The sequence below is a fragment of the Vigna unguiculata genome, chromosome 9 (genome assembly GCF_037176805.1).
Source record: "Vigna unguiculata cultivar grain cowpea cultivar isolate G323 ecotype 2 chromosome 9, ASM3717680v1, whole genome shotgun sequence".
Taxonomy (NCBI): Eukaryota; Viridiplantae; Streptophyta; class Magnoliopsida; order Fabales; family Fabaceae; genus Vigna; species Vigna unguiculata.
The window spans coordinates 38,439,334-38,452,782 of NC_140800.1; the positions used below are offsets into that span (position 1 = coordinate 38,439,334).

Genomic DNA, 13,449 nt, shown 5'->3' on the forward strand with positions numbered 1-13,449 from the left:
TGTTTGTAACAAGTTAGGTACATATGATTTATACGTACCAACTTGAGGGAAGTGTTAGATGTAATGGACTTAGGCCCCATCTCTTTGTATTTTCTTATTTATAAAAGCATAAACATGTGGTCACTAGGGATTCAGCCTATGCCTCTCTCTCTCATTCTAACAAGGTACTGAAAGAATTCCTACTGTGTGCCACCAAAGCAGTGTTGCAAGTAAATTCGCGAGCAGGTAGATCAACTAGTAGTGTAGGATCAACAAGTGACTTAATAGTAGAAGTTTGACCAATATTAGGTGAACAAGAGAGTTTCCCATGGAACTTCCGACACTTATGAATTGTCTATCCAGTGTTATAACAATGTTTTTTGGACGATTTTCAGAATTACCCGTGCAAAGTTTCCATAAGTATTACTCAGTGATGCAAAGGCAGCATTGTCCTCTGCAGGTGAAGTGTCTCCGTGTTTTTTGCCTGAGAATATGGAGGAATGTGGGTGATGTGGAAGTTGTAGAAGGGTTCACTGGATCACAGGTAGCAACATACTGTCAAGTGCTTCTAGTTGGTTTTTTTGGTCAACATTTCACAAGGAGGACATCGAAAAAATCACAGCAACATTATAATCAAAAGAGGAACCTTCGCAGTCTACGAAAAATCAAGCCAAAAGGTCTAGAGAGGGTTACGGAAAGGGTTGGCAACTTATCTATCCTGGACGATAGGTCTCACCAAAAAAGGGCACACATGTTCATCTGGTGTGCCCGTGAGAAATACTTACCATTGAGAGACAGCACATGAGAATGCACGTGGAGATGATTAAAAGTGGGTTTACAAGTTTTGAAACTTAAAACTGCAGTATTTTCCAGATGATGCTAACTCAGGTTGCGGAGACATAGCGTTGAAAAGAGGTCAGCAATAGGGAAATGGGACATATAGTAGTCGTGAGTTGTACTGTTCATTTGATAATTTCTCGATAGAAAGGATCCAAAAAAAAGAAAAATCCTAAATTAGTGATACCATATTGAAAGAATTTATCTTAATGTTGTGTGCGTTGCATGTTATATATAATGACATGTTAGAGTACAATAAAATCTGTCAAAATTCCTTCTTATTTATAATTGCATGTTAGAATACAATAAAAATCAGTCAAAACACACAAGAATAAATCAAATCCCTGAATTGTAGAGAGTCTGATCTCTGATTTCTAGCAATAACGATTTCCATAGTTCACAAGTAATCAATATATCACTTCATAATGACAGTATTGGATATTTTCATAATGACTATGCAAGTCAGGCTCTACGCAAAGAAAATCTATATATCACTTCGTGAGTATAAAAGATAACAAACGTAACTGGTTTAAGGAATGCATGCCACTCTTCAGCAAACAAGACAGTATATTGCAGGACATCAATGCTGATTACGTAACCATATTAGGAATCCTATCTGAACCACTATACATACCTGCAACGCAGCTCACCACATCCTTGTGCTGTCGGATACTCTGTACCAATCTGCCATCACTTAAGGATATGACCTGAAAACTGTTTTCCCAATTGCCACATGATATTAAGAAATTCTCAGAGGGTGTCTGCATTGTTGCAAAACATTGAGCTCCAAGTTCAACGTTTTCAGGCACAGGAATTCCAATTTTGCGAGGAGAAAGAATGTCAGATCCTCCAACTCCAAAGAATGGATCCTGCTGAAAATTAGAGATTATTTCATCACTCTTGAAACCAAACATAATTCTAATAAAGAAAGTCCTACTTTTTTCAGTGTCTGATGACACCAAGCCTAACCTGGGAACCAGAAAATGTAAAATTTCCACCGGACTGCAGTTGAGTTGTCAACCACATCTTAACAGACAAGTTGAGACCCTCGTTTACGATGACAATATTTGAGTCCATTAGACTAACATACAGTAAAGCAGATGAGCATTGACTTGCATTACATACAATGGAAGTCAAACTGATAGAATCAGGAGCAAAGTACAGAGGATGCGCAATTGGAATAGGTGGCCCTCTTCTTGGGTGTTTCTTACGAAATATCTGGATTGGAGTCTGACCAAAGTTGGCTATCTGGTCTTCAATAGCTGCTCTTTGCAAATCATCTTCCATTGTTTCCAGATCAACAGCACCTTCATAAGTCAAATAGTAGAAGATGTTCGCTGCCTATAATCCAATGTTAAAATTTTAACAACTCAACTGAACAGAATAATTTAGTTTTTCCAATTCTAATTTACGCTGATTGCCATAAAATTTGTTTATCATGATATACCTCTACTGCAGGTTTGCCGCGTTGCTTGTAACCAAATACCAAATCTATCCAGTGGTGAAGATTTGAGCTAACATACTCACTTTCAAGGGCCTCCCGATTTCTCCTAACAAATTCTTCAGGTGAACCCTGTGCAAATAATTTATAAATATTTGGCTTGTATTGTTCTGTTTGTTGTAAATATTTCAAAATTAAAAATATTTAATAGTAACAGACACATGCATTAAAGAGGGTTAATGATAGCTTCATCTAGTGTGAGAAGAGAACAAAAGAAAAAAAGATTAAAACATCAAACACATTATTGCGTAGATGTACAATATTGTATATCCAAATCTAGCACTTAACTAAATACCATATATCCAAATCTGTCCCCAGGAAATGATTAGTTAGCAAATTGACAACTCTAGTGCAGTAAACCTGTTAGCAAGTTTGATGACTATGGGAAATACTTTGTAAAGAGAGAACTTTGAGAAATGAAAGTCAAAAGAAGTAACATGTTTCTAAGACCAAATTGGATATTTTAATTATTGTTATAGTTAAAAAGTGGACTTTAAGTCTAACTCAACCCCACAAAACCGACTTGTAGGGTGAGTTTTGCACCAACTTATATACTCTAAATTGACTTTATCTTTGGTCGATGTTGGACTTCCAACACACTCCCCTTATGCTGAAGTATATACATCTCATGCTTGGAACTAGACATTAATGTGCAGTTTGATAGTGGGTGGAACAATTTTGCACCACTCCTTGCCACCATAGACTGTTTCTTGCTTCTCCAAGCACCGTGTTTCACCACACAAAAGAGCAATATTGTATAGTTGATTTTTTATCAGAGGGGCATTCTGCCCATTTTGAGTCGGTATAGACATCAATGCTTCTAATTGAGTTCTTCTTAAAGTAGAGCCCTTAACCTGGTGTACATTAGAGGTTTGGAGGATTTTGTTCGTTGTTTTCATGTGGGCCTCAGTTGGGTTAGATGTATAGTGAGTATCCATGCTCATAGCAAACCCAATCTCAAGCCCAATGTGACTATGGAGGATTAGCTTCCCAACTAGGCTTTGATATCTATCTTTATTAGTTGGTGGACTTTCTTCTTCACCTCTCTTTTCCGGTTCTATAGGAGTAGTGGCTCCCTTGCACCTAGGCTTGATGGTTTCTTGAAGTAAGTTCATTGTGTATTTCCTTTGTGATAAATAAATACCATTTGTTGTTCGATCAACATATCGCTCCTTAGAAAATATTTAAACTGAACCAAGTCCTTCACTTCAAATTCCTTGGCCAAAATTCCATTCAAATGCTTGATTTGATCTTTAATCATTTCCTCTGATAACTATATCATAAACATAAATAGTGAAAAGGCTACCTACCGATCCACAGAGTGTTTGAAGTGTGATCTAATTAGCATTGGTTGTTTGAAATAGTTAAATCTATGTATATGATAAATTCCCTTGTGTAGAATATACACATAGGGTAATTTACCTATAATAAAGAATCATAGAAAAAATATGGGCTAAGCCCAAATACTAATGATATTATAACTAACAATTTGTAATGATACCTTAATAGTACCAAATACTCCCCCTCAAACAGGTGCATATAAATTGCATGTACCAAGTTTGTTACAAATATAATCAATTTTTGCTCCGTACAAACTTAATAAAAATATTTGTTAATTAAACATTTGAGTTAACAAACCCTATCTTAATGTCTTTAAATATAATCTTTTCGAATAATGAAGCTCACAGAGGACAGAGGCCATAGTTATATATTATGCTTTTGCACTATATCTTGCCACAACATTTTGTTTCTTGCTCTTCAAAGAAATCGAGTTTATCACCAATGGAGACAATATCTAAAAGTAAATCTTATATTATAAGGAGATCCTGCCCAATCAGCATTTGAAAAAACAGATAACTTTAATATGGCTATTGTGACCATATAACAAAAATTTTCCAGTAGATCCTTAACGTACTTTAATATACGAATGATTGTGTTCCAAAGATTTGCACATGCGGAATTAATCTCATCACATTGGGTAGAAAGAAAATGTCAGGACGGGGAACAATATGATTGTTTAATTTAAAAACTAATCTTCTGCACTTCTGAGAAAGGCTCCCCCTTTAGGTGTTTGGTAGTGTGATCCATGGGTGTGTCATTAAATTCAGTTCATCAACACAGTTTTCTGTAAAATATCCGATGCATACTTCTTTTGAGATATAACAATATCATTGTTGGATTGTGCTATACCACAGTCCCTAAGAAATATTTGAGTTTGCCACAATCTTTGGTTTGAAAGCAATGACAAAGGTGTTGCTTCATTTGTAAGATGCCATGGTGGTCAATGCTTATACAAACAATGTCATCAACATATACTATTAAATAAATACACTTAGCACTTGAGTGATGATAAAAGACTTAATGATCTATCTCACTGCAAGTCATACCAAATTGTTGAACACCGCTGAATTTTCCACACCAGACCCTAGGAGATTGTTTCAGGCCATATAAATATTTGCAGATACAACATACCAATCTCGAAGACTCTCTTAAGCAACAAAATCTAGAGGTTACTCCATATAATTTTCTTCCTACAAATCTCCATTAAGAAAAGCATTTTGACATCTAATTAGTAAAGAGACCATTGTTGAAGAGCAGAAATGGCTATAAATCTTTGAAGAAAATTTATCACCATAATCCAAACCAAAAATTTGTGTTTGACCACAAGGCAAGCAATGAGATGATTAATAATACCATCAAAACAAACTTTGATAGAAAAAAAAATACCTACAACCAACAATAGGTTTCGTAGACGGTGATGGAATGAGTTTCCCAATTCCACTATTCTGAAGAACACTTATTTCATCAACCATGGCCTAACGCCAATCAGAATGGGCTAAGGTATGCTCTACAAATTTTGGAATTGACACAGAAGAAATAGACGAAAAAGAGGTATAAAAAGATTGAGATAATCTATGGTAACTCAAAGCAGTGTAGTAAGGAGAAGGTTTACGCGTAGAACATATAACTTTATAAAAAGCAATTGGAAGTTCAAACTTAGTTGTTGGAGACAGAGGCAATGGAGGAGTTGACACTAGAAGTGAGTATTTCGGGGATGGGAAAGCTATCGTTGACTCTACACCTAAAAGGTTGGTGGTGGTGGAGGATCCCTAGGTGCACTAGACACAACAAGAGGATCACTGATAATAGGGATATTGATGGTATTAGAAGGAGAAGCAGGAGGACAATGAGACTTAAAGTAAAGGAAAGGAGAAGCATTTATATCCTTTTTGTGATCTAGTGAATCCTAAAAAAAACACATTTGTGTGACTTAGGAGATAATTTATCAAGACCGAGACTAAAATATGAACAGAGCATGTGGACCCAAACAATTTTAGGTAAGGCATAGAGGTTCATGAAGAACAAAAAATAGAATAAGGAATATTGTTATCTAAGACCAAACATGGCATATGATTAATGAGATAACATACATCGAGAACAACATCACCCCAAAAACGCCAAGGAACATCACCATGGATTAAAATTATGCGAGTCGTTTAAATAAGATGTCTATTCCTACTGTCAGTCAACCCATTTTATTTAGGTGTTTAAGCACGAGATTTGATGAAGAATGTCATGAAAAACAATAAACTTTTTTAAACAACATGAAAAGTACTCACAATCATTATCACTACACAAAATTTGAATACAAATTTCAAATTTTTAATTTCATTCTAAAAGCATTGAAATAAAGAAAACAATTCAGAACAATTTCCTTTTCCTAATTTTTCATATTTTTTGGCTCTGTCACGTAAAAAAATGACAAACGTTCAAGATTGGTTACATTATCCCATAGTTGGGATAATGTAATGCATATTGTCATTCAAGGCAGCCAAATTTGAGGGATCCTTTAAAAAGATGTCATATCTATTTTTTTTTTCGTTTTTTGGGTGGTTAGAATTTCTATAATCTTTGGAACTATGAATTCCAAATCTGTCTTCTATCACTTGAATATAAATTTTGCTGATAAATTAGAAAACTTGTATATAATTTTTATAGCAAATTAGAAGAGGATTATTCATCTTAAATTTCTTTGGTGCAAGCTCACAGTATATGCTGAAGCAGTTTAAAATTGCATTTGTAGGAGTAGTGTTCAGGGTTTAAATAACTGGATTTTCGCTAATATTGATAATGAAAACCAAAACAAATAATACTGATCACCTTTCAGGTTTTTGAATTCAAAATATAAAATCCAATAAACCTTGATAAGGAAACACGATGGAGGTAGTTGAGAGAGGGGAGTCATCACAAATAGACATTGTATAATTCTCATCATACTATGTATAATAAACATGTTTCAATCTCAGGTAAGATGGTTATATAAGAGATATATCTTAATAATTAATTGGGTTCATTAGCTGTGCTTAACAGAAAAGTGACTGTAAAAGCTGAAGAAAAAAGCATAAAACTGCATGAAGTTGGTTCAAAAAAGCAGTTTTTTTTCCCATTTTTATGCTTCTGCTTTTCAAATAAATTTTCCCAAACATGAAAAATTGCTAGTAAGTGTTAATTTATTAAAATAAAGTACTTTACAAAATTTATGTACCTTAGCCCAGGGAGGCAGCCCAACATCCAGAATAGGTTCACCATCCTGTTTAACTCCGAAATGATAAGAGTTTGAATTGACAAGAAACTCAGGCATGTAAAAGAACTCAGGTATTAACTCCTTCACATCACTAGTATTTGTAAGGCAATTTCTGTAGGTGCTCTCAATGCTTTGAAAAAGACGGTCAGCGTGATCAAATTTACCACCCTGCCAAAAATGATCACGCATAAGAAAAATTAATATGCAGCAAATATAGCAAAATGAAAAAAAGAAAAGCAAGCAAATACAAAGCAATTGACAATACACGCAGAAGGAAAGGAATGTAGGTATTGGCTGTCATACTTAAGCATCATGAAAACAAAAGATTCTGTTTCAGCTGCCACGGCCATACTCGAAGATAGTGGTGGAACAAAAAGGTGTCTCCCACACAAACGATCACAACAACGACAATCACGTCACCAATAAAAAATGTCACCCCCCACCACCATCATAAGTGCAGCTCACGGATAATGCTCCAATGACAAACACCCCCACTGCCACAAACAAGGTCTCAGAGACCGTTTGAATCCATCCCAAGTTTGTTTTTTTTCTTCAATGGTTGAGGTGATAATCCTAATGATCTTTTAAAAGTGGTGGGTCTCAACTGATTTGATGGGGAAAGTTATTTGATGTGGAGCTAGTACAATTGAACGATTCTATAAGGACAATCAAGATCAAACAACAACATTAGTGGAGGAATGGGTCAAATGACGCTAATTTTGAGATTTGGAATAATTAAGATTCATTTATCGAGTTGGATGTGAAATTCCATGGTTCCCAAGATAAGCCAAAATTATATTTTATTCCTCTGCCAAAGAAGTCTGAGATGACTTAAACAATACCTCTTCTTTGAAAAAGGATTTTGTTACCTATTGTTGAGAATAAAAAAATTAGGAGTTGATATTAATCACCCTTGTGTATAAATTACACATAGAGTAATCTATTTATAATAGAGAGAGGTACAATTAAAAAAAGTAACTGAAAATAAATAGAGTAAATAGAAAATATTGTTTGATATTGTGATTAACAATATCTTAATAATATCAAACAATATCTAACACCTATTATGACCTTGGAGGTAAAATGTTTAATATTAAACAGGGTCCTTTCTCTATATCAGAATATCAGATAATACAATAACACTCACAGCCCCCCTCAAACTCAAGAAGAAGATTTTTAAGAAGAAAAATTCTTCACATTGAGTTTGGAACGTGGAAGATAGAGGTTTCGTCAAGGCATCTGCCCACTGATCAAGAGCAGGAACATTAGAGACCTGCAGCTATTTCAAAAAAATCTTTTCGTGAACAAAGAACACATTTATTTTCATGTGTTTGGTTATGTCGTGAAAAACAGGGTTATGTGCAATGGAAACTGCAGTCTGGTTGTCACAGTATAGTACAGAAGAGCTGAAGGGAACTTGAAGCTTAGCGAGTAATTTAGAAATCCATAAGAGTTCAGCAAAAGTCTGGGCTAAACTTTTGTATTCAGCTTAAGTACTTGAGCAGCAATAATTTGTTGTTTCCGAGACCACTAGGAAATTAAATTTGGTCCTAGAAAAATAGCTGCACCAAATGTAGATCTTCGATCATCAATATCACATGCCCAATCAGCATCACAAAAGGCTCGCAGAGGTACAGGAGAACTAAAGGATGCTAGCTGAAAATGTGAACCATAGAACAATATGGCCTTCAAGTAGCGTAAAATGTGTTTAACCACATTCCAAAGCGAGTCAAGAGGTTGTGCCAAAACTTAAAGACTTTGTTGACATCAAAGCTAATCTCAGGCCTCGTTAGTTACATAGCATACTGCAACGCCCCCACCACAAATCGATACAAAGTAGTATCTCCAAATAGGTCTGCACCATGTTTAGAAAACTTACAGTTAGAGACCATTGGAGTAGATATAATGTGAGCTTCGGTCTGATGAGTTTTATGAAACAAATCTCGAAGATACTTAGTTTGAGTCATCACAACTTAGTTGTCAAGTAAATGTCTGATTTCCAAACCAGGAAAATACTCTAGTTGACCAAGCTGTTTTAAAGAGAATGTGGCATTGAGACTGGACGTAACATGGTAAATGAGAGAAACTGAACGAAAGGATTTTGATATTTTGACTTAACACTCTGTAGACAGAGGTATTTATAGAAATACAAGAGAGATGACAGTTGTACATAACACGTGTCCAATGCCATACTTAAGAAAAATACAAAAGAATATAAAATGAATTTGAGAAAGTGTTTCCCTCTCTTAGGATCTCATATTTATAATGTGAGATTTCAGGTAGAATGAATAAGAGGGAAGAGAAGAGATACAATGAATAATGGAAGTGTTGAATATAGAGAAAATAGGATTTGAGATTAATCTCCCTTATGTAGAAAATACACATAGGGACTGTATTTATAATAAAGAAAATATGGGTTAAGCCCAAAATACATATGAAGACTAATAACAGTAAAAACAGAAAATAAGATATTAATGATATCTTAACAGGAAGAAAAGAGAATAAGAGAGGTTATATGTAGAAACTAGGTACAACACAACATACACCAACCTTTAGAGAAAATCTATTTAAGATGACTCATTATACCACTCCCTCTCAAAGTTCTCTCAAAGATTTTGTTAACACATCTATAAGTTGATAATTTCATCTAGCAAAATATAGCAGTTTTGTTTGGACAACAAATTTCACCGAATATAATGCCATTTCTATGTATTTAGTCTTCTCATGGAACACTGAATTAGAGGTAATGAGGACCATTTCTATGGAACACTGGATTGGAAGTAATGTGGAGAGCATCTTAGATCTCATAATTTATCTTCACTTGCTAAATTACAAAAATACAGTTGTTGGAGGAATTGTTTTACTGATATAAGCTCACAAGTGAGATGTCATTACCCTATGCTCAGGTTGACTAGTTGATCAAACGACTACATTATGTCTCCTACTCTTCCAAGAAATAATATTTACTCCAGAAAAAAACAAAATATACTATGGTAGAACGTGTACATAGAATAAGCTACCCCATTAGCATCACAATATCCAAAGATTTGGAATATTCACTTTATCTTCACAAAGAAGACCTTGTCCAGGAGCCCTTTTAGGAAACTTTGGAATACAAATGACAACATTCCAACGATCAATACAAGGATTTTGAATGAACTGACCCACAACACCAACTGCAAAAGACAAATTTAGTCTAGTAAGGGTAAGATAAATAAGTTTTCCAACCAGTCTTCTATATCTTTCTGGATCAGAGAAAGTTTATCCCTATTCTACAATTAATTTCTGAGTTGGATCCATAGAACAATCCACTAGATCCATAGAACGTCAAAAGAATATATCCTTGAGAAATTATAACTCCTTCCTTTGATTGGGCTACTTCAGTAACAAAAGATATTTCAGACTTCAAATATCATTGGTCAAAAAATGATTTGGAAGGTGTTGCTTTAATTGAGACATTCTAGCAACATCATTCCTTATAACGACTATATCGTCAACTACTTGTCATTGCTTCAGATCATAGAGAGAGCAATGCAGTTTACAAACCAGACAAGAACTAGAGCCTTCAAACCTCGCTAGTATATGCTCTGATAGCATATTAGGAAGTGATTTTAAGCCTAATTCATCCTCACAAAACTAGCTTATAAGGTGAGAATTACCCCCTCTTATGTGCATTGTGAGTTGGCCTTATTTTTAATCAATGTGAAATCTACACACTCACTCACGCTAAGGATTAGACATCTCAAGCTAGGGACTAGATATTTATGGATGGTCTAATAGCAGAAAAAAGCCATTAACTGACTGAAAGTGGAAAGAAGTTAATCTTCCTTTGGGTCATAAACTTACCTATGTGTTAGGACCTCCAACACTTAATTTTTCTAGTGGAAACTTATTTGTCGTCTAAATAGATTAAAACAATGAATCCAGTACTAAACTTAATTCTCATAATAAATGTGTAAGTACTTTGTCTTTTAAATCACATCTTAATATATCGTATTACTTTTATCCTTACCTAAACGTTATAATATCAACAATTATTATCTTTCATAATATTATTTATATAAAAAGGTGTAAGGAAAACAGTTTTTATAATATGCTGGGAATGCAATTCTACTTTGGTCTGTTTAGCTATTACATCCCTTTCTATTGTTCCTAGGAGACTTAGGGGAAGATGGCGTAAAAATGTCTCCAGTTGTGTAAATCCATGGATATTAAAGTTTCTTATATTTTATGCGAAGGTAGTCACAGTGCAGATAAGTTGACAGCTTTAGTTCTGGAAACAGAGAACCTTAGAGTTTTTTCAAAATAAGATTCTTCTTCCTATGTTCAGATTTGTATAGGGTTTCTTGGCATTCTGTTTTTTGATTTGTTTTTCTTCCCATATTCAGAATTGTATAGGCTTTGTAGGAAGTCATTTCATCTGTTTTACATGAGTTTGGTTTGGTCCTCTCATGTTTTTTGTTTCCTCTTTTTTTTTTTCTTTAAGAAATTTTCATGTGATGACAAATGATAAATGTCTTTTGGGAGGTTAGTATAGTTGAGATGTCATAGTACATGATTGACAAATATCTAATGAGTTTTATTTGAAAAAAAAAAAAGTTTCTATTACCATTTCAAAACCTGTTGTACATGATTGCAGGACATTTATGACTAGACTAAAAGTAGTAAGCAATAAATTTTTAAAATACGTTGTTAGTTGTCATACCTGCAAATTACGGTGAAGAGATGTAAAGGGCTCTAATCTAAGAAGGTAATAAAGAACAATGCCCATACTTGAGTAATGAGACCCATAGTAGAAACTGCATGAATAGAAAAACACTAACACATTAGAAAAGGTTATCTATCTTATATGAGCGACAAAATAAAGGATCACTACAAATCTTAGACCAAAACAGACCAATTACCTGGGTATATCAGGATCACAAAAACTACGGTATCTATCTTCAAATACCTAAATATAAGAAGCATACCATAAGAATGGTAATAATAAAGATAATAGATCAAACTGACTTATATTTTGAACGCTAACCTCAAATCGCTTTGTATCAAGTGCTCCAATAGGCTTTGAGAGATCTCGAAATGTAGATGACTTGTTAAAATCAAGAACCTCTGATGAGTGGTCAGCCAAGACCCAAGGAAAAACGGGATATTGGGTCAAATCATTGTAAGATCTTCCAGCAAGTGTATTTAGAATCATTAAATACTCAAAGTTTGTTATATCCCTCCTCCTCCAGTTTTCTCTGGCAGTTTCTGCCATTTCTTGTGCCACTCGCCGATCAACAAAACTAATAGATCCACTCTTATCCCTTCCACTTCCCTTAGGAAATGAATATTCGTTTCTTGTAGTAACTATCAAGTTTCCTATATCTTTTGCATCCTTCATGGATGCAAAGTTTAAAAACACTGGGGCAACTGAATCGCTAAAGAAAATCTCTATGGCAGTGTATCTGAGCAAATACCGTGTCCAATGAACAGCTTTTATCTAATAAGATCATAATCAGAAAAAAGAATCATCCAAAAGAAAAGGAAAAAAATAGATAATCAATATTCAATGAGTGTAGTGCAATAAAACATGCAAAGAAAATGAAACCAGCAAACCAACCTTGGCAACACTCCATCTTCGATGCCGTTTAACACATCTCATAAGTTTAATAGATCCATTTCCATTTGTTAGTTCTGCATGACCAACTGCTGCTCCCTTTTGAGGATCCATACCAGAAACAGGCCACTTATATGATCTTTGTTTTACATCAGACTTGGTGAGATCAGAATTAAGTGAGGCATCAAAGTTTTTAAAAACAGATGACCCACCAGTACCCTCTACCAAAAATTGAGCAGAGAAATGTAAAACATTTTTCATCACTGCCAAATGACCAGCTAATTTTCTCTTTGGGGTCACAAGAACACAAGGAATTGAAACAAGCACCTGAAAATTGAAATTAGGCATGATATCAGCAACAGAGTTTCAGACTACCTTTCAATACCAAGAGACCATATTCCATCCTACCACATACCTCACTAGCTTCTGTTTCAGGAGAAGAGGAAGTATCTTTTCGTTCTTGCACAGTATCCTTTCTGTCACTGACATCTTTAGGTAATTCTGAGGATTGGCAGTCTGAATGATCACCGGGAGTTTGTGTCTTCTGTCCACTTATATCAGTATTGGTTTCATTTGTGTCTGAAGTTCCCTCATCAGTTATTTTTCTTATCCCTTTCAGTAAGAGCTGCTTCATTTGGTCAGGTATATTACCCACAAAACCATGATTACTTTCACTAACAGGAGTAGCAACCCCACTACCAGTGGCAGAAAGAGGACTACACAGACTTTCATCAAAATGGTAATTTTGCCTTAGCTTTGGCCTGCGTCGCCATGTGTCTTCTATCTTATCAAGTTTCCAATGTGTAACAACAGTATTTGGAAAAGGCTTAGCAGACCATGGACCCCTCTCATCAATTAAAGAACGAAACATGTGAATCCATTTTTCCTGTATAAAAGCAACCCTATTTCTTAACAAGCATACAGATTAAATATAACATCTTTTATAAG

The 13,449-nt window shown here is 34.8% G+C and overlaps 1 protein-coding gene across 14 annotated transcripts in view; it reads right to left on the reverse strand.

Moving 5' to 3' along the window:
- Positions 1-13,449, reverse strand: part of LOC114164076 (binding protein) — a 46,946-nt gene that overhangs the window by 4,493 nt on the left and 29,004 nt on the right. For 9 of the 14 annotated variants that reach the window (XM_028048567.2, XM_028048563.2, XM_085666254.1 and 6 more), the window contains 9 exons: positions 12,917-13,387; positions 12,505-12,828; positions 11,932-12,384; positions 11,807-11,853; positions 11,608-11,701; positions 6,864-7,070; positions 2,264-2,389; positions 1,786-2,157; positions 1,451-1,688 (listed from right to left, as the gene is read on the reverse strand). In XM_028048567.2, the coding sequence (XP_027904368.1) occupies positions 1,451-1,688; positions 1,786-2,157; positions 2,264-2,389; positions 6,864-7,070; positions 11,608-11,701; positions 11,807-11,853; positions 11,932-12,384; positions 12,505-12,828; positions 12,917-13,387 (2,332 nt within the window). Of the gene's footprint in view, positions 1-1,450; positions 1,689-1,785; positions 2,158-2,263; positions 2,390-6,863; positions 7,071-7,206; positions 7,559-7,988; positions 8,758-11,607; positions 11,702-11,806; positions 11,854-11,931; positions 12,385-12,504; positions 12,829-12,916; positions 13,388-13,449 lie in introns of those variants that run through there. The other 5 variants (XM_028048568.2, XM_028048569.2, XM_028048572.2 and 2 more) reach the window with 5 other exon arrangements.